The sequence below is a fragment of the Euphorbia lathyris genome, chromosome 10 (genome assembly GCF_963576675.1).
Source record: "Euphorbia lathyris chromosome 10, ddEupLath1.1, whole genome shotgun sequence".
Classification (NCBI taxonomy): domain Eukaryota; kingdom Viridiplantae; phylum Streptophyta; class Magnoliopsida; order Malpighiales; family Euphorbiaceae; genus Euphorbia; species Euphorbia lathyris.
Genome location: NC_088919.1, coordinates 10,339,302 through 10,361,361, shown reverse-complemented (window position 1 = coordinate 10,361,361; position 22,060 = coordinate 10,339,302). Strand labels below are relative to the sequence as shown.

The window sequence follows — 22,060 nt, the reverse complement described above, 5'->3', positions numbered from 1 at the left end:
TCAAACAACAGTATAAATTTGACAATCCATTCTATATAAATAGAATTCGAAAGACATGTTTGTTCACGAATGAACATGACTGTTCATGAATAGACACGACTATTCACAAACGAACATGACTGTTCATGACGGACACGAACGAACGCGGCTGTTCATGAAAGGTGTTTGTTAGTATTTAAATTAATAATATAATTTTATTAAAAAAAATTCCAACAATTGTCATAGTAATTTCTATTTGGTCAGTTACCGTTAAATCTAGACTCACTAGTTCAAAAGTGGAAGGTGGTCCAAAACGAGTTAACATGAGTATTCAAACTATAATTTTTCCGTATTTTTTAACATCGTCGTCATAATAGTTTTTCACCTGATCAGTCACTATTAGATCTAGACTTATCAATAATGAGTTTAAATCTAACAATAATTAACGAATTTATTAATAATGAACTTAAATTTAACAGTGACTGATCAAATTCATTTAATTAGTAGCCGTGAGGTGAAAACTAGCTCATTAATGAGATAAGGCCTATCTTGTAATGGAATCCTATGTATGTACTTTATTTGTTTGGGACTCACTAGCAAACATGTTTTTTTAAATTAATCCTAAAATTTAAAAATGATGCACAAATGTCCAAACATCCTCCTACAATTTAATATACAAAACCCCAAATTTTTTAATATAAACTATTCAAAAAAATATCTTTCTTTTCCTCCATTCTTTATTTTTTTTTCCTTTTTTTCATGAAAAGAAGTACCTTTTTATGAGAGCCACTTGTCAATGTCATTTTCTTTCATTTGAATTTCTCATCAAATCATTTCATAAATTTTATTTTTAATTAGCCTAATTTGCTTGAATCATTTGCCTTCTTACTTCTTCTTCTTCCCCTCAATTAGGTAACAATATCTCCTCCCCAAAATCTAGATTTATTTCTCATCTCTAAATTTCAAAGTTCCAATCTTTCCTCCCCAATTCAAATTTCAATCTCCCTTGCTCAATTCAAGATTACCCATAAGATAAAATTGCAATTTTTCCTATACCCAATTCAAAATTCAATCTCCCTTCCTCAATTGAAGATCACTCATAAGATTAAATTGCAATTTTTCCTCCCCAATCCCAATTTAAATCTCCCTTGCTCAATTGAAGATTACCCATAAAGTAGATTTGCAATTTTTCCTCCCCAAATCCCAATTTGAATCATCTTTTGTTGAATTGAAGATTACCCATAAGATAAAATTGCAATTTTTCGTCCCCAATCTCAATTTAAATCTCCCTTGCTCAATTGAAGATTACCCATAAAATAGATTTGCAATTTTTCCTCCCCAATCCCAATTTGAATCTTCCTTTGCTCAATTGAAGATTATCCATAAGATAAACTTGCAATTTTCCTCCCCAATCCCAATTTGAATCTTCCTTCCTCAATTGAAGATTACCCATAAGATCAATTGCAATCTTTCTTCCCCAATCCCAATTTGAACCCTCCTTGCTCAATTGAAGATTCCCCACAAGATAAAGTTGCAATTTTACCCAAAAAATCATGGGATTTGATAAGGAAGCAAGCTCATCTTCACATGTTCTTCAAGTCCCATCAATTCCAAGAGAAGATACACCACTTTTAGGTAAAAAACCTCCACTTTCATCTCTCTCTAAAACCTTTGCAAACGTTTTCATAGCCATAGTTGGAGCAGGAGTTCTTGGGCTCCCTTACACCTTCAAAAAAACAGGATGGGTAATGGGTTCTCTCATGGTTTTCACAGTTGCTGCACTTACTTACTATTGTATGATGCTTCTTGTTCAAACCCGGAGAAAACTTGAATCCAATTTAGGGTTTTCAAAAATTGCCTCTTTTGGTGATTTAGGGTTCACTGTTTGTGGCTCAATTGGGCGTTTTGCTGTTGATTCAATGATAATTCTATCTCAAGCTGGGTTTTGTGTAAGTTATCTGATCTTCATAGCAAACACTTTAGCTTATGTTTTCAATCACAACAAATCAAGTGAAAAAATTGGGGGGTTTTTGAGTCCTAAAGCTTTATACATTTGGGGTTGTTTCCCTTTCCAATTAGGGCTAAATTCAATCCCAACATTGACTCATTTAGCCCCACTTAGTATAATTGCAGATGTAGTTGATCTTGGAGCTATGGGGGTAGTTATGGTAGAAGATGTTGTTATGTTCTTAAAAAACAGACCTTTATTAGAAGCTTTTGGTGGATTTTCTGTGTTCTTTTATGGATTAGGTGTAGCTGTTTATGCATTTGAAGGAATTGGAATGGTTTTGCCATTAGAATCTGAAGCAAAAGATAAGAACAAATTTGGGAAAGTTTTAGGGATTTGTATGGGTTTCATAGCTTTATTATATATAGGATTTGGGGTTTTGGGTTACTTTGGATTTGGGGAAGAAACTAAGGATATAATCACGACGAATTTAGGACCCGGATTGATTAGTAATTTGGTTCAATTCGGTTTATGCGTGAACTTGTTCTTCACATTCCCATTGATGATGAACCCGGTTTATGAAGTTGTGGAGAGGAGATTTTGTGGATCAAGATACTGTGTTTGGTTGAGATGGATAGTGGTTTTGGGGGTAAGTTTGGTCGCGCTTTCAGTCCCAAATTTTGCGGATTTTTTGTCATTAGTTGGAAGTAGTGTTTGCTGTGTTCTTGGGTTTGTTTTGCCTGCTTTGTTTCATCTTATTGTGTTCAAAGAAGAGATGAATTGGAAGGGTTTGATGGTTGATTATGGTATTGTTACATTTGGTGTTGTGGTTGCTGTTTCGGGTACTTGGTCTTCTTTGTTGGCGATTTTTGGTTCCAAATCTGCTTGAGATTGGGGTAAATTTGTTACAGACGGCGATGGATTCAGGATTTACTGATAGGAGGTGATTGTGGTGGTCTCTTGTGATTTATGGATGCTAAATTGAAACCATGTATACAGTTTTCATGGAATTTTCAGCATTTTCCAGCAATCAACAGGTGCTCGAGTCCCCCTAGCTTCATACTGACAGGAGATGCTTGTGGTGGTATCTCGTGATTTGTGGTTGCTAAATTGAAACCCTGTATACAGTTTTCATGGAATTTTTGGCGTTTTCTGGTGATCAGTGGGTGCTCGAGTCCCACTAGCTTCCTCTTGGATCCGTCCCTGATTAGAGAGATATGTTGTGTTTGTTGAAAAATAATTTGTGGTTGTGTAATGTATTAAGATGAAATCCAAAATGAAAGATCTTTTCTTTAGCATATATTGATCATTTGTTTGTAATTCTATGACTTTTTAGGTGTTGTTTTGGCCCTTTAATTCGGGATTTGAAGTCGGGTTAGTTCAAAATGACACGTCCCAATAGGGCTATAAGTGAGCTGAACTGCTCGACCGTGTTCCGCGCGATTTATAAACAAGACGAGTTTGAGCATGGCGAAACTCTACTCGAAAGATCGCGAATAGACACGATTATAGGTTCATAAATAATGTTCATTTATAAAGGAAGATATGTAAAATTGCGTAGTTTTGTGTTGAAGAAATTTGAAATGAACATTAATTAATGAATATAGTTCATGAGTTGTTCGCGAGCAAAGTTTATGAACATAATTAATGAACTGATCGCTAGAAAAATTCATGAACAAATAAATGAATTTTTCATGAACAAAATATTGAGCTCGAGCCTGCTAATTTTGTGACGAGGCCAAAGCTGTGCTATGCTCGGCTCAATTGCAGCCCCACGTGTTAGTATATATCACAAATCATATGCTAATGTTACATTTTGGGAGTAAGTTTGGTCGCTCTTTCGGTCCCTAACTTCGCGGATTTTTTGTCGTTAGTTGGAAGTAGTGTTTGCTATGTTCTTGTGGTTGCTATTTCAGGTACTTGGTGTTCTTTGTTGGAGATTTTTGGTTCTAAATCTGCTTAAGATTGGGGTAAATTTGTTACATACGGTGACAAATTTAAGATTTACTGATAGGAGGTGATTCTGGTGGTTTCGGGGCGCTAAATGATGTTTTGTGGGTGTTTTTATATGAAAAATTAGAGCCCAGGACATAGTTTCCATGGAATTTTTGGTGTTTTCTGGTGATCAGTGGATGCTCAAGACCAGTACACAGTTTTCATGGAATTTTCGGTATTTTCTGGTGATTAGTGGGTGCTCGAGTCCCACTAGCTTCCTCTTGGACCCGTCCCGGGTTAGAGAGATTTGTTATGTTTGTTAACTGAACTGAACTGAACTGAATGCTGCTGAACTGAACTGAACTTACTTATGCTGAAATTAAGTCAAAAAGAACAGGGTCTAATTCTACAAGTCAATTTCCTCATTTGGACTAATTTGACTCTTAAACGTTAAATTGATATTTAAATTTGATTTTGGACCAAAAATCAACTTTTATATTCCAAATTGAAACAAAACCCGTAAACTACGGATGACATTAACTTAATTGAGTAACCCAAGGGATGTGGTCGAGCGGTAAGGTAAAGGCTCTTCGGCTCTGTTCTTTATCACTTAATTTCAGTAACAATCAGTTCAGTTCAATTCAGTTGAGTTCAGTTCAGTATTCAGTTTCAGCATCCAATTTCAGTATTTAGTTTCAGTATTCAGTAATTTATCATTATTTATTATAATTATAATTATTTATATATAATTTATTATTATTATTTGTCTATAATTTATCATTATCTATTATTATTATTATTGATTATTTATTATTATCTATAAATTAGATAAAAGTCAAGAAATGATAGTTTATTAAAGTATATATCGTTTAATAAAAAAATAAAATTAAATGCATCCATATTTGAAAATTAGAAATTGCATCCATATTATGAATTATTTCTCAAATTTACCCAATTTATCAATGTTAGGGATAAAATTGCATCATTTTAGACATTAGGGGTAAAATTACTCCTGACCTAAAACGTTAGGGGTAGTTTTACACCTTAACCCTTAATTGTAATAAAAAAAGAGTTTGTATTCATATGAAAATTTGTATTTTTTTTTTTTTTTGGTAGAAAAGGAAAAGAAAAACGAATAACAACAAACTACCCAGGAATTAGCCTAGGGAAGCTAACCCCAATCCTATCTTCTAAGAGAAGATGAGAGATGAAATTAGGGGAAACAGGAAGGGTAGTAACGCCTAACGTCCCTTCATGGCCCGCCGTCGCCAAGCGATCAGCAACACGATTCTGCTCTCTAAAAATGTGTCTGAACTCTACGAACTCAAAGGAGGAGCAAAGCCTTATAATAGCTTTGATGAGGTTGCGACTGTTAAGACCCATAGAATGATTCTCAGAAATCATTTTGATTGCTTCCAAATTATCAGACTCCACAGAGAGCCTCTTAACACCCAGCCTTTTAGCAAGATTGATTCCAGTAAGAATAGCCCAGAGCTCCGCAGAAAAGGAAGAACCCAACCCTAAATTCTGGGAGAACCCAGAAAGCCAGACGCCCCCTACATCTCTAAGCACACCTCCAGCCGCAATCTTACCGTTACTGAGGCAGGAACCATCAGTATTCAGCTTCACAACCCCCTCTCTTGGCCTGCTCCATCCCACGAGATGGACATCACAACACTGAGAGGCTCTGGCAAGGGACTCTCCTTTGAAACTATCGATAATAGAGAAAAGTTTTTTCGAGAAGAAATCAGCTAAGTTTGTCATAAAAACAGTTTTATCTCCAAAAATCTCCTCGTTTCTCCATTTCCAAACTTGGTGACAGATAATAGCAAAGAAAATGTCACCATGCTCCATGTATGGAAGCAACTTTCCTCTAACACCATCAGAGAATCAGTCGACCTCAGAATGTGCCATGAAGGAAGAGAAAATATGGTGTGGGAGAATTTTCCTCCAAACCTCTTTACTATTAGAGCAATCTCTAAGAGCATGGCACAAAGTCTCAACATGACCTCTGCATCTACTGCAAGCTCCAGAATCAGTCAAGTGCCTTCTGTGCCTATCCGAATTAGTAAGAAGCCTGTCCTTAACACCCAGCCACAGGAAACTCCTAATACGGAAAGGAACTTTAAGGGTCCAAATCGACTTCCACACATCCGAAGGAGGATCAGATCTAAAGAGAGAGAAAGCTTCAAAGGCCGATTTGCAAGAATAAACTCCATTGTTAGTCAGCGCCCAACAGTGCCTATCCAAGTCTTCCTCTTGATTACTCACCTTCACTCCCCGCATTCTAAGGAGAGTCTCAAGGCTAAAGAAAGTATCAAACTTTGACCAGATCCAGTCCCCTTCCGAGTCAACCACATCGGCAATCCTCCGGTTGCGTATATCACTAGGCGGGGGGGAAGAACACACCTCAATTAACGGTTTATCCCCAATCCAGTTATCAAACCAGAAACTAATGGACTTACCATTCCCCACCTCCAGGCCAACTCCCGAGCAGAACTCATCAAACACAGCACTAAGTCCTTTCCAGAGGAAGGAACAATTAGCAACTCTCTCTTTCGGGCCCCCGAAGATTTTGTCTTTCCGATACTTACCACAAAGGAGGCGAACCCAAAGAGAGGAGGGGTTTTGCCACATACGATGAAAATTTGTATTTAATTTCATAGGCTTTAAATTATATGTAAATTTGTGTTTGTATGTAATTTGTATTTTTAATTTAAATTAGACTCATTTTTATTTAATTTCCTAGACTTTTATCGAGCCAAGATTTTATCAAGCCGAGCTTTTATTTTATATTCAATTTAGTTTTATCTTTAATAATATATTATTTACTATTGATATTATTATTATTATAACCATTATTATTATTATAGGCTTATTAATGTCCAATATTATCATTAAATTTATTTTAAAGTCTAATATCATCATTATTGTTAAGTTCGGTTAAGTTCGAGTAGAATTCAGTTAAGTTCAGTAACATTCAGTTAAATTCAGTTCAGTTCAGTATTCAGTAGCATTCAGTTCAGTTCAGTTCAATTCAGTTCAGTTCAGTTTTTTTCAGCGATAAAGAACAGAGACTTCCACCCTTAACCTAAAGTGAAGGTTAGACCCACCCCATTTTGGTGTGAAATAATTTTAAATCCTTAGGTTAGTTGTACGAACCCTCCAAAATTACCTCCAAAAAATAATAAAAAAAAAAAAAGTACACTGTCTCGATTCTCAACTAGGCTATTGTAGGGTACATGGATCGGGTTAGATCAATTATATTCATATCAGGCTTAATGTGTTTCTATCTAAAAATGTTTAATTTAAATTCAGTTTAGCTCTTTAAATCAAGTGCCTCGTAGTGTTTTTTGCCTAAAAAAAATTTAACAAAATAATGAGAGTCAAATCTAACTACGTTATTGACTCTTTATCATCAATATCACTATATATAAAGCCTGAGGTATCGAACCAAATTAAATAAAAGTATAAGGAATAAATTATACGAGAATAAACTACCAAAACATTAATAAAAAAATAAAAAAAAAACCTACCAAAACGTACGTGAGGAATAAAAAAAAAACAAAAATTTATGAGAATAAACTTCAAAATGTAAGATATGAAGTTTCTAAGAGTAAACTATTGTATAATAATCATATTATATAATCGTTTATATCCAATATAAATGCAACAAAAATAAAAATCATATTAAACCGAACATCTCAAACTGGCCGAGACTATAAATTGATAGTCCTATATAAGAGAACACATTTTGGAAAAAAATATTACACATAATAATCCATGGATAAAAAGGGCGGCCCGGTCGCATTACGCGTCCCCGCTGAGCGAGGGTCCGGGGAGGGGTCCCACCACAAGGGTGTATTGGGGGCAAGCCTTCCCTTGCCAATTTAATTGGCAAGAGGCCGCTCCTAAGACTCGAACCCGTGACCTCTGGTCACACGGCAACAACGTTTTACCGTTGCGCCAAGGCTCGCCCTCTAATAATCCATGGATCTGATCAAAAAATTACAACATTATAAATCTACCATAAGAATAATTCAATATTAAAACCAAAAAGAAAGAAAGAATTCTGCAAAATCATACAAGCGCTAACACCACGAGGCACAGCAAATAATTCATAACCAACCACTATATACTCGTCGAAGAAACCAGGCCGCCGAATCTCACTAAAAGGGACTTCGTACAATAAGCAAAACCCGAAAACAATATGATGTCGGTCTAGAAAGCTTTCCATTTATCAGGACTCGGAGTTTCGAACCTTCTAGAAAGATTTCCAGTTATCTGTACTTTTCCGCGGAGTTTCACCGTCTATTGTCTTAAACGGTCCAGTAGAGCCAAATGGATCGGTATCTTCGAACGAGTAACATTGACTACTGTCGGAGTCTCTAGAGCCACGTACGGAGTCAAACCTCGCAAAGGCATTGCTTGATGATTGGACTGATCCACTGTCATTGGCATTAAATGAATCAAATCTTGAAAAAGCGTTACCGTGATCAGACGAATCAAAGGCTGATGTGAAGCCATGACTGTTATTATCTGTGGTTTCTCTAAACGAGTCGAACCTTGATGGCAACCCATGACTGTTATCAGTGTCTCTAAATGAATCAAACCTTGAAAACCCTTGACTTTGATCGGAGTCTCTGAATGAATCAAACCTTGAAAACCCCTGACTTTGATCGGTGTCTCGGGATTCTCTAAATGAATCAAACCTCGATGGGAACCCTTGACTTTGATCAGAAGTGCTGCGCATGGAATCGAACCTCGAAAAAGTATGGGATTGAGATGATCCACTGTCTTGCATATTAAATGAATCAAACCTAGAGAGGCTGTCAAAGGAGTGATCGTCCAGCCCGAAACTGTATCCTCCAGGGGTGCTGGGAACAGAGTCTGCAAATCCGAAGGAACTCTTATAAGCTGGAGTGCTAGGAACGGAGTCTGGAAATCCAAAGGAGCTCTTATAGGCCGGGGTACCAGGAACAGAATCAGCAAAAGCATATGTGCTCTTTCCTTGGTTATTATAGGCAGGGGTACTTGGAACGGAATCAGCAAACACGCTTCTTCCAAGGTTATCTGCAGGAGTGCTTGGAACAGAATCTGCAAATATTGATTTACTCATCCCCTGGTATGTGTTATCTGAATGCGAGGATCCTGTTTTCAGTGGATTTAGCCGGAATTCAGGCATACCAAATAGCGAACTTTCGCTTTGCCTATCATGGTCCGCATCCTAGATATGAAAATTTTAGCAATCTATTCAGTATATCAGCAAAAAGGAGCAAAAGAAAATAATTTAACAGGAAAAGCCAAAGTTGCATTTATGTGTATATCCATGCTCATGCATGTAGAGGAAGGAGATTCCGAACTCTTCTTTTGGCTTAAAACGGTATGGAAACATTTATTTTGACGTATTTTGGAGGAATACATTCCTATTCTCCTGAAATCCATTGTTTGGAAGAAATTAAACGAGAATTCTGGTTTTTTCTTTAGAAAATAAGGTCTATTGAAGGAATTGTCCATCACGAGAAAATTTTAATTGAATTTATTTCTGATAATAAGAATTTGATTCCAGAAAATGCAATGATGTCCAACGATTCCATCCCCAACGCAATTTAAGGGAAACCAACACAAGTCCACTTACCTTGCCACTTTCAGAATCAAAGCCCCAAAGGGATTCTGAATCATAGTGCGTGTCGTCAAATGTACCCCACGCAGGTTCGTCTCCACTTTTTTCCCCAGACCGAACAGGTTCAGCACCACCAAAGTCACTGCATAGTTATCCCATTGGAAATTTCAGATACCCAAATGAAGCACTAAAAAGCAGACAGGTCGAAAAGATAATTGCAGCACAAAACGCAGAAGGTTAGAAAAAGGTAAGGTTCCCCTATCCTGACCACTGAGGCGCGGAGCCATGCTAACGAACTGTTCGGAAATTGAAGTAAATATTCAAGAATATCGTAAGAAGCTAACCTGTGGATTTCTTTAGCATGGGGAGAACCATCAACACCAGCCCCCTCTCTGGAAGGAGAGTCACGGAAATCATGTGGTTGGCTCTCAGTACCACTTCTACTAGCAGGACTGTCAGGAGGACTTCCAGCTTTTCCGTTCTCGTTTTGGTCATGGATTGATTCTTTATCTTGTTCACCTGAAGTGGGACTTTTCTCTGACTTCACATCAACCTTTGAGGGGGAAACACTTGACTCGTCAGCTGTTATTTTTTGAATTGAAGATTTCTGTTTCGGAGGTGCTACAACATTTTGCACATCAAGAGTAAGCTCTTTGACAAATGTGAAACCTGAAAGCGGATTAGAAAATAATATTTGTTAAATCTTCAATCCTGCCTAACAGATTTACCAAGAAGTGAATGAATCCAACATCCAATTCTTCTTGCAGGGACGAACACTGTCCGATCATTGGAACTGTGTGATATACAAGATTATTTAACATGAACAGAACAACGAACACACATCCATCAGACAACCATTTGACCTACCTTCATCTTCAAATTTATCCCAATCTTCATCCCAGTCAGCAGCTCCTCCTTGAATTCCAGGTTGCCAACCTTTATTGAAAGACACCCAAAATAAGTCATAAAACCGTAATAAACCAACTACAATAGAATAAGACATTCCCGGATGATTTGTTTTTCATTCCCAAAATATTATCATGTAAGAGAAATAGCTAAGTGAGAATAAAATCACGTTAAGAATTTTATAGCAATAAAAAAACTAGAATCTGAACTAGGTGAAGCATTTCTAAGAAAAATTAGAGAACTCAAATAAGCAGATACTTTATGTGCTTAAAGGAAAACTATATGACGACGTCGATGACCCATTATGCTTCCTGAATTACTATGTTGGTCATCACAAAAAGGAAAACCATAACCAAATAAAAACTAACTAGATAACATATGGCAATAGATTATGACCAGTATTGAGATTCAATTCACCAACTACAAAAAACTATCTTAGCACAGACCCTACATCCATAAGTCATTTGCTAACCAAAAACAACCGATGTTCACTCTTACTGCCACCATCATATGCACTGAATCAATCATATAAATAGCAGTCTACCATTATATTAGGAACAAAGAAGGAACTAACTCAATGAATACACAACCTTATGTTGCCCATAGATGTTAAAGGGTTGTTAAAGGCGAGCCTTACGCAAGGCTCAAGGTAGTGAGCCTTGATTGCACAAGGCGATGTGCAGTTTAAAAGGCTCTTGCCTTGTTCGCCTCGCCTGGGCTTCGGAGCCTGAGTCAAGGCGCGCCTCAGTAACATATACTGTTTTCACTAGGGTTTTTTTCTTACTGTTTTCTGTAAAACAAATGGTTGATTAACCCTTGATCTAAATAAGAATATCAAGGGACGTAAATATAGAAAGACTATATCTGCATTATGGACTGCTCATTTCTACAACCATGTACTAATATGTTAATGTATTTATATTTTAAACTTTTGTACCAAGACTACAAGTTAATGTAGACAACCTGTTCATGCCAAAATTCAGGCTGAACTAATGCAAACCTTTTTTTCTATTCCTCTAAACTAATATACCAAGACTACATGTTAATGTAGAGAACCTGTTATTTTGGTTTATGCTTAACTAGTAATAGAGTATTAGTGATGTTGATATCAAATATTGATATGCTTTAACCAGTAATAGAGTATATATATTTATTTTTTCTGCGCCTCGTGTTCCTCAGGCGCGCACCTTGAGCCTAGGCTCCAGGACCCCTTAGCGCCTTAGTGCGCCTTTAACAACTATAATGTTGCCTTTTGACCTTCAATAGATTTTTTTTTTTGCATAGATCTTCCGTTTAATGTATCATTCGGAAGGCTTTACCTATTCAAGAGTTCATTGAAGTTAATCCTTTGTGCTCATAATAATTTAGAAGTTAATCCTCCTAATCACTAATCAGCTTAGAGCCTTGAGCTTAATACCAGGAAGTGATGTTGAAGTAACTGATTATCTTCTAGGTGGAAATTGCAACAAAGAATTATCGTCTTACTAGGAATGGTAGCGGAGTACAAAAGAGAATTGGCATGGATTTTCAAGTAAATTCCACATGTTGACACTAGATTAATCAATAATTATCAGAAGATAAAGCTCGTATACATTAATTTCTCATTTTAAAAGTACCATCAGACACATTAATAAACTTAGGAGAGAATTTGAAGCAATTATAAGAGATTGTTGAAAAGCCTACATAGGTAAAGAGCACATTCTTTTTAACCAGAGATATGACATGGCAATTTATTAAATGAAATAGAAAATGCAAAGTCACAGAACCCTCATAAAGTATAAATATTTCTTTGGGTGAACCAGAACAATAAAGAAAACTAAACTAAGTACAGGCTAAAGTTTTCAAGATGGGAGAAATTAGTGCTATGCAGAGAAGTAAAAAGTTCTGAATAATACCAAAGGGAAGCTCGACCAGTGAAATTGGCTTAGCACGTAACCCATATTGCTTACAACGTTCATTCACGTGTTTCACAAGTTCCTCAAGACTTGACTGGATGCGGTCAACACGCTCCTGTATAAACCAGAAAAACAGATTACTTCCGAGTTTTACAATTTCTCCACAAGTCAAATAAGTTTTAACATACCTTGAGAACACCATCAGCAGTTCCTCCTTCTTCCATTTTAACAATTGCCCGATATAACTCCATTTTCCTCTCCTGAAAATAAGTGGCAAAGTACTATTTAGTCTAATTTGTGACAATTTTTTCTCATGCGAATGTTCACAAGAAAAAAAGAAGAGAGAGAGAAAGATATAGTACAGTTCATTGACGAAACAAAAAAAAAAGACACGAGGCTGAAAAAATTGACCAAAGGTCATAAATACCTGAATATCACGAAATGTGGCTTCTTCAATGGTTAATTTAGAAGCTACATCTCCAGTCTGCTTGTATTTTTCCTCGTACTTTTTAGCTAATATCTCAACCTAGAATCACAATTGCTCAAGTTAATATATTAAGCAGCATATTTTGAAATAGTAAATACCTTGGTTCACAGGCACGAAAGATACCTCACGTTTATCAGCAGCCACCCTTTCTATTATCTCATTAAGCCGATTGTCACATCGACTTTTATATAAAACCTGTTACAAATTAGCAAAAAATAAGAACTTAAAGTATTAGCAACACCTCATATCTAATGTCCAAAGGTGAAGATACAAATGTATCCCCTGCTTCCACTCATGAGTCGACAAAATACAATCAATAACATAAATTAAATATGACAAGAAAAAAGATCATGTATAAATCTTTGAACCCAATCATTTCTAGAAATTATTACAGACTAGACAATGGCATCATCATTGAAAAAAAAAATTGAACACTGATAAAACAAGCATGCTTACAAGTTCCTGCATCTTAGCATGACAAAATTCAATTTTCTGCCTCGATTCTGCTATTTCCTTTTCCAATTCCTCAACCTTAAGCAAAAAGGAGAAGAAGTCAATGCATAGAAATATCTACTAATTATGCCATAGTTTCATGTAAATTGTAGTAATGAAATCTTTAAAGAAGAAAGAGTGATCCAGGTAAAAAAAAAATTAGCAGTGCAACAATAAAAATTCCTTGATGCAAGAAAATTTTGAAAACTAACAGAAACATGCAAAATTACTACTTAGTTCATAATAAGCGCATAAACAGAATAAGGAGTGCCTTTTTATCAGCCTGAGATGCGTCTTGGAACTTAGAGTTCAGCGAATCCTGCTCCTCTTGGCTAAGTTGATCAACAAGGTGCTTTTCCAGCACAGGAATTTTAGGCTTTTGCTGAGGAGGCAGTTTCTCATCAGCATGGTGAATAGAAGGTGGCCTTGGTGGCCTCAATGCAGCACCAGGTGTTGGTCGTGGACCTGTCATAGTATGTGGTTGTCGCGGACCTACAAAAAATTCAGCTCATCTTTAAAAGGTAATACAAAGTGAAAGAAAGACCAAAGAAACCAAATTTGAAAGACAAGGGAAAGCAATACCAGAAGCATGTACCCAAGGTCCACCACCATGAGTAGCAGTAGGGTGGCTTGTGGCAGACAACAGAGTCTCATCAGACATGACAGAACTTGGAAGTGTTGCAGGGAGAGTACGCCCTTCTCTGAAACGCTCCATCAAATAGAGAGCCGTACAAAACTCCCTCAAAGAAAGCATGCTGTCATTATCTTGATCAGATAAGTTCCAAACCTGTTTTAATACCTCTGAGACACCAATGAAAGTAGTAGATGAGTGTCTGTTAATCTGAAAATGCAATGATTCCCTAAAAGATATCTAGGTGTCATAATATATGGAAGCTAATAGAAAAGCTTTACTATTCTGGAAAAATAGTGTAGGAGTAAAGAGAAAACAGCTGCAATAAAAACAAAGCACTAAGTTACTATTTGTTCCTAAATTTAAGATATACTTCCATCATTGAAGTTAATCCCAACAAATCATAAAAGAAAAATATAGTTTCCTTTCAAAATTGTATTTTTCCAACCTGATTCTCAAGGATAATATAATACCAACTTCTGTCAAGGGAGATAGCATATCATACACTGATGATAACAAGCTGAAAGATGGAAATGATTGAAATTAATCCCAACAAACACTAAAAAGAAATATAGTTCTCTTTCAACATCATATTTTGCCAACTTGGTGCTCAAAATTCAGTAGAATACTGACTTCTACCCAAGGAGAAAATAAATCTTATGCAGATAACAAGCTGCAACATGGAAAATTAGCCATGATAAATCTTAAATAGAGGTTACATATTGTTTTTCAGTTACCTATGATAGACATTTAACATCAATGAATTCATCTTTGAAACTACAAAATTGAACATAATTTAAAAGAGAAAGAAATACATTTTAGTCTACCTCTTGGCAGCCTCCAGCTCAAGAAGAGGTTGCGTGCTTGTTCACCAGTAATTTTTCCATCTCTATCCGTGTCCACTTGGACAAATACTTTCATATATTTCTGTACATCAGAGTGTGTCATCTTTGGCCATGGAGGCTGGGATTGAGAGGAAGCTGAATTTCCAGTCCCAACAGGAAACGCAGATGAAGGAACAACAGCAGAATTTTGAGCTGTAACAGAGTGGTTGTCTCTTCCTGTTGATGGACCAGCCACAGGTTGCTGAGAGAATGTACTCTGCAAGGTATCAACAGAATTTGCCTTAGCTGAAGCTTGAGTCCCATCAGAATATGGAACAATAGATGACGAGACAGGTAGGCTGCTGGTGGATGATGCAGCTACAGTGGAAGCTTGAGCTGGTTGAGCAGGAGTTGCAGAAAACACATCTCCAAAAAGCGAGTCTGCTGCAAAACCATTTCCTGAAATTTTAGGATCCTTTTGAGCTGATTGGTTAGAGGTCAATGCTGCATCTTGTGGTTTTGGAGTACTAGAAAGCATCTGTCCAGCTGTTGCCTGTGATCTAGGTTGAACAGAGGGCATTAAAGGTGTGTTTCCAGGCATCGCCTGTGGTCTAGGTTGAACAGAGGGCATTAAAGGTGTGTTTCCAGGCATCGCCTGTGGTCTAGGTTGAACAGAGGGCATTAAAGGTGTGTTTCCAGGCATCGCTTGTGGTCTAGGTTGAACAGAGGGCATTAAAGGTGTGTTTCCAGGCATCACCTGTGATCTAGGTTGAACAGAGGGCATGGAAGGTGTCTGTCCAGTTGTCGCTTGTGGTCTAGGTTGAACAGAGGGCATCAAACCAGAAGTCATCCCCCCAAATCCATCCCCAGTTAAAGGAGGTCTAGCCCCTCCGCTTTGACTTTGATTAGTTGGGACACCCATATTTCCAGCAGCCCAACCAGTTGAGACATTTGGATTTGGAGCGCGAGGAGCAGCCGCAGTACTGCCTCTGGGAATCCCTTGGCTCGCAAGCACTTGTTGAGGATGGGAGGGCATAGCTTGGGACGGCCTCATAAACTGGTTTTGCTGAGATGGAAAGTACTGCTGGGCTGTGCTTCCATTTCCAGGAAACTGTGGCCTGATCCCAGTGCCTTGTGATGCAACTGGCGCAGTGTGTGCAACCTGAGGAGCAGGGGTTGCTGATCTAGGAGCAGGTGTGGCTGCAAGGTTTATCTGTGGAGCAGGAATTTTAGCTGAAGCAGGACCATATAATGCCGCCTTTACAATATCTGGAGTCAATTCTCGCTTACTTTGTGCCACAGTAACAAGCTTAAGAGCATTATAGAACTCTTGTCGACCAAGGTAGCCAGCTTTTCTCTGATCAGCATGTGTCCAAACCTGAATAAAACAGAAGTGGGCAATATTCAATTCCCAATCAGCAGAGAATTTCCGAACCAGAAGGAAATAAGAACAGAAATTGTTGCAGAAAATACAAAAACAAAAACTCCATCAAAAAGCCTCTTAACATACATCTACCAATGTGGAAATACAGAACAACGAATAGTAACCTTAATCAGCTTAACTATTAATATAAGATGCAGCCATCATCCAGGTGCTAAAAAACACTGATTAGAAACTGAATATACAAACTCAACTATATATTACACAGTCAAATTTAAAATAAAGTTGCTATTAAATGAAAGTAACATAAAGTATTACTGAAGATAATATAATCCAATGCATTGTAACCTATAAACTACAATAATTTTCACTGACCCACCAAAATTCTAGAACCATAATCATAAAGTTAACCATCTTTCTTCAACCACTCGCAGAACAACAACCAACACAGATCTCATATCCTCACAAATGCTTCCATAAAAAGTTGAAGCTTCTACTACAAAGCATCCTGAAACCTATTGACTGATAAAACGGAAAAAATATATAAACATAAAGATGAGGTCCAAAAAGTTGCTAAATCGTGCAAAACTGGGAAAAAATGAGAATTATCTTCCAAGCAGTAGCGGACTACGAATTGATCACTCCAATTACGACCATAAACTGAATTTGGCTGAAATTTTCGAATAAACCGATCTATATACCTCATAACCCAACACCAAGGTTCCAGAGTCTTTGGCATAAGTAAAATTGAGAAATGGAAAGGAGGAGATAGAAAAGTACCTGAGCAAGGACTTGTTTGGGCAAACCAGAACCTTGAAAGAAACCAACAGCTTCGGCTCCACTGATCTGACCATCGCCATCCAAATCTGCTCTCCTAAAATAAGCATCGAACAGATCCGTAGACGCCATTTTGCAACCAAATCGAATCCAGCCTCAATTGCTGGATTAAAAAGGAACTACGCAGATTATCGACGATCGATTAAGTAATTAATTACTGTTAAGAAATCAAGTAAGGACGAAGAATCGATCGCCCCAACCCCTGTGGAGAGAGAACAGAGAGAGAAGAAAGAGAGAGAAAACATCCAGACCAGAACGAGAGAAAACAAAACAAAAAGAAAAAGAAAAGCCCACCAGTCGCCAACGGGCCAGCCTCATTGGTTGGACTACTGGAAAACGGTACCGTTCTATGTAAAACAACAACTAACAACAAAAAAGAGTTGCAACTATGGTTTTTTAGGCTAAATATATGAATAGGCCTTGAACTTAGTCTAAAACATGGGTTAAGGTGCAAAAATAACGTCTAAAATTATGTAATTTTGTCCTTAATGGTGGTAGTCAAGAGCAATTTTATCCCTAATATTGATAATTTGGGTTAATTTGAGAGATAATTCATCAAACTGTCTTCTCGATCATGAATTTTGTTATCTACACTTCATATGTGCGTCATTTTATCAGTAACAAATTACAAACATATATTGCGATGTGAAAAAAAATCTTTTTTGTACAAATTGGACAAAAAATTCACTGAATTTATAAATATTAATCTTTAGTTCTATTATTAAATTATAAAAAACATGAAATCCTTTTTTTAGAACGAATTGATATGCAATTGGTGCAAAATAATGAACAAAAATATATGTGTTTTATAATAGGGGTAAAATTGACCCAAATTATCAACGTTATGGGTAAAGTTGCTCTTGGGTACCAATGTTAGGGTAAAATTGCACAATTTTAGACGTTATGGGTAAAATTGCTTCTGACCCAACATGTTAGGGGTATTTTTGCACATTAACGCCTAAAACATTGATTGCACCAGGAATTTCGGAAATATCTCATTTGCCTCGTGAATTTACCTTAAAGTGACTTATTAGTCTTTGAACTTGTTTGAATTAATCTATTGGTTCCTTAACTTAGTTAAAATAATATATATTTTAACTTGTCTAAATATCTTTTTACGCTATTATGTTAATCATGTCGTATTAAGCAAATTTAGAAAGAAAATGAGTCCTTTTAAAGTTTAGGAGCACATGGGGTTTTTGAACTAAGTTCAAAAAACTCTTATGTATTCAATCGTGTTTTTAACTTAGGTTAATGTATTAGAAGCTTTGTAGTTCGAATAATATGATTGTCGCTTTTAGCTCTCAACTCCCGGAGGGTTCAGATTAGTAGTGTGTGTCCTATGTGTAACCAGATGGAAGAAGACGACTATCACGCGCTAGTCGCATGTCGAAAGGCAAGGTTGTTTTGGTGTTTGACGGGTCTGTCGGGGCTGATAGACGGTTGTACGGGCTTTTCAGACTTCTGGAGGAAATTATTGGCTGTCAAATCGGAGGATGCCGACATGGCGGCTGTGGGCTGCTGGTTTTTATGGTTAAACAGAAATAACCAGGTATGGAACAAAAAATCTTCTACCCCTATTGTTCTTCACTCCTCGGCTGTGTTTTATCTAGCAAATTGGCGCGAGGCTCAAGGCCGACGCCTTGCTGCTGTCGTAGCGGATAGGCCGGCTGAGCAGCAATGGCACCGTCCCCCGCACGGCTAGACCAAGCTAAATGTTGACGGGGCAGTTTTTGTGGAGAGAAATTGTGCAGGGTTCGGTTTTGTGCTTAGAAACAGCGTGGGCGATTTCGTCGCAGCGGGAAATGGCACCCTACACTGTCGATTGGATCCGTTTTTGGTGGAGGCCATGACTTGCCGTGAGGCGTTAAGCTGGTTAAAGGAGACGGGTAGACGGAATGTGCTAGTAGAGTCTGATTCCCAATTGCTAGTGTATGCTTTACAGCGAGAAACTAGCGACAACTCAGCTCTTGATCTAATCATTGAAGACTGCAAATTCTTATTAAAGGAAATTGTAAATGTCTCTATTTCATTTGTTCGTAAAACAGCCAACCAGGCTGCTCATTCTTTAGCCCGTGCAGTTATATCTGGCACTGATAGGACGGTGTGGATTTCTCACCCTCCCCCCTGTATCTGTACGGCTCTGCTTTCTGATATATAAAAGTCGTTCTTTATTTTCAAAAAAAAAATATGATTGTCGCTTTAAATTTCGGAGATGATAACTTATATTATTAGTCTTCTAAACTTGTTTACATTGACATGATTAACCTCGTAAATTCACGTAATAGAATGATGAGAGATTTTGACAGATTAAAATGTGTATTACTTTAAGTAACTTCTCAAACCTAGTAGATCAAATAATGGAGGAAAAATTTGTGCTCACACATGTAAAAACAAAATTTCTTTTTTTTTTTTAAAACTCAATAGAAAAATCTTTTAGCAGCTTTTGATGTTATGAGTGGTAAAAAGAAGAGGTTGGGAAGGAGATTGTGGTTAGCCCGTAGTCCATAAATGGAGTGGATTAAGATTAATTGCGAGGGTGCTAGTAAGGGTAATCCAAGAGTTGCTTCTATATGGGTGTCTTTCAAAGCGAGCTAGGAGTTCGATGTTAAGCCCAAAATATACCCAAAATATCATATATAAATACATTAAATTTACATTGAAATCGTGCTAATTATATTCATTTAGAGTACTTTTACGTCTTTATTTACTTCTTTGATGCAAGGTACTTAATTATTTGGTTAAATCCAAATAGGAGCTAAAACGGAGCAAAAACGAGGGAAAAACCTAAGTTACGTGCCGAAAATACGTTTAAATCAGAAGACCGACGCAAGGAGACGAGAAGCAGCCGAGAGACGGGGAAGAAAGCCCCTGTCGCGACTGAGATTTTCATAATCTCAGTCGCGACATACGAACACCAGTCACCGGAAATTCAAAGTTTTCAGCTCGCCCCTTCACCCCCTGTCGCGACTGAGATTCTCGGAATCTCATATGAGACAGCGAAGAATTCTGCACAGATTTCACATGTTTAATTCCAAGAAACGCGTCTGTTCGTTTGGATAAAAGCGACCCTTCACCAACGGACACGACCCATCAATTACAACCCTTCACCAACTATAAATAAGTGATTCATTTCAAGAAATCAGAGAGTTATTATGTTGAGTTTCTGATTCAGAAAGTTAGATTTCATTTCTGTATAAACAAACTTGATGTACACAAGTTGTTATTAGATTAGTCATAAACACAGTAGTATTAGTTTAGTTTCAAAGGTTGATCAGAGACAAGTTTTCATTCTGGTAGTGGACTGACCAGTCTCTATTCCGAAGATTCAGCGAGAAGAACTAACGGCTGAAGCGCAAAGAGGTCTGACAAGCCTACGGAGTTTGAGGGAAAGATTGACAACCCGGATCTCAAAGTTTTCGTTAAAATGCTATCCATGTTTCTTCCTCTCTGTTAACTTGTGAAGATTCACAATTCACTAATAATATATTTATTTTATACAATACATTCTTCCTGTTGTTATTTTGATATTGTTCTGACAAAATGATTTTCAAAATGATAAATTGGTGTTTTTATTAAAACGTTTTATACAATCATATTTATATAGAAACTTTGTTGAACACTTGAAAGAATTAGATTTTACGGATGATAAGTTATACTAAAATTATACTAAAGTTATAGTAAAGTTATAAAATTATGCTAAAATTGTACTAAAGTTATACTAAATGTATATTAAAATTATAAAATTATATTAAATTATACTAAAGTTATAAAATTATACTAAATTATACTAAAATTATAAAATTATACTAAAAAATACGTATACTCGCAAAGCGACCTCCTACGCGCTGGGTCGGTTGTCTGCCCGGGGTCGGCTGCTCATCGCTATCCTCAACCTCGCGATCACGTGCAACTGCAGACTGTCGCACTACCTGGGCTGCCACATCCAGGTAGTCCTCCACAGTATCGCTATCAGGCTATCTGTCATCAAAATTCGTCGCCCCCTCCGATCCATCAATATCGGGCTGCTCCACAATCGGTCCCCTCCTCAACTGGTCCGTCGCAGCCCCCTCTCCGCCTACGACCGGATATATCAATACCACGCAATCTCGTATGGCATGGTGTATCATGCTCGTCATCCATATCTAGACGACGAGCATATGACGGGATGGATTTCCCACCCCTAGTAGGCCGCTCCGTCTATAAAAAAATTACATCTAGTTAATAAAAAATGGTAACATATAAATTATAAATTACACTAAATTAATAAAATTGTAAATAATGTAAATTATACTAAAGTTATAAAATTATGCTAAAATATACTAAATTAATAAAATTGTAAATAATTGTAATTATACTAAAATTATAAAATTATACTAAATTATACTAAAGTTATAAAATTATGCTAAAATTATACTAAAGTTACACTAAAATTATAAATTACACTAAATTAATAAAATTGTAAATAATGTAAATTATACTAAAGTTATAAAATTATGCTAAAATTATACTAAATGTATACTAAAATTATAAAATTACACTAAAGTAATAAAATTGTAAATAATGTAACTTTTTAAAAAAAAAACCTTGGGCGTATGCAAATCACGCCCAGACCACTGGTCGGGCGTATGAACATCACGTCCGACCAGTGGTTCGGGCGTAAGTGCATCACGCCCGACTTGTGGTGTGGGCGTTCGAGCATCACGCTCGACCAGTGGTGCGGGCATGTGGCTATCACGCCCGCACCACTGGTCGGGCTTGATTCCCTTACGCCGGAACCACAGGTCGGGCGTGATGTTCATACGCCCGACTGTGATTCCGTCGATTTTTTGAAATACCCCACAGATCACAAAACAGAGCGAAAATCAACGAAATAAAACCGTAAATCTTACCATTTTGTCTTTCCCTTTACAGCCTCTTTCACGATCCATGATTTGGTTCACAAACGAGTCCGGATTTAATCGAAGAGTGTATAGGGTATTTGAGAGGTTTTGGTTTTTTTCAATTTTTGAGCAAAGGGTAGTTCGGTCAATTCCCGAGACTAGAGGTAGGAATTTGTGGCTAGGTATAGTAAATCACTATTTTTAAGGTTTTAAGTTTTCTCTTAGCAAACTTTTATTCC

General features: G+C 37.0%; 2 protein-coding genes across 2 annotated transcripts; one reads left to right on the top strand and one right to left on the bottom strand.

Moving 5' to 3' along the window:
* Positions 1-836: 836 nt before the first annotated feature.
* On the top strand, positions 837-3,227 carry LOC136208687 (amino acid transporter AVT3B-like). Its single transcript, XM_065999796.1, has one exon. It carries the CDS (start codon positions 1,533-1,535, stop codon positions 2,814-2,816), a length of 1,284 nt encoding a protein of 427 aa, XP_065855868.1. The 5' UTR covers positions 837-1,532; the 3' UTR covers positions 2,817-3,227.
* A 4,257-nt stretch (positions 3,228-7,484) lies between these two features.
* On the bottom strand, positions 7,485-17,184 carry LOC136209378 (uncharacterized). The gene is made up of 13 exons (XM_066000824.1): positions 16,882-17,184; positions 14,724-16,098; positions 13,848-14,066; positions 13,537-13,757; positions 13,230-13,304; positions 12,897-12,968; positions 12,714-12,812; positions 12,475-12,546; positions 12,287-12,401; positions 10,353-10,421; positions 9,830-10,154; positions 9,501-9,627; positions 7,485-9,089 (listed from the first exon to the last, which is right to left on the bottom strand). The coding sequence occupies exons 1-13, from the start codon at positions 17,008-17,010 to the stop codon at positions 8,127-8,129; spliced, it is 3,861 nt and encodes a 1,286-aa protein (XP_065856896.1). The 5' UTR covers positions 17,011-17,184; the 3' UTR covers positions 7,485-8,126.
* Between the last annotated feature and the right edge of the window lie 4,876 nt (positions 17,185-22,060).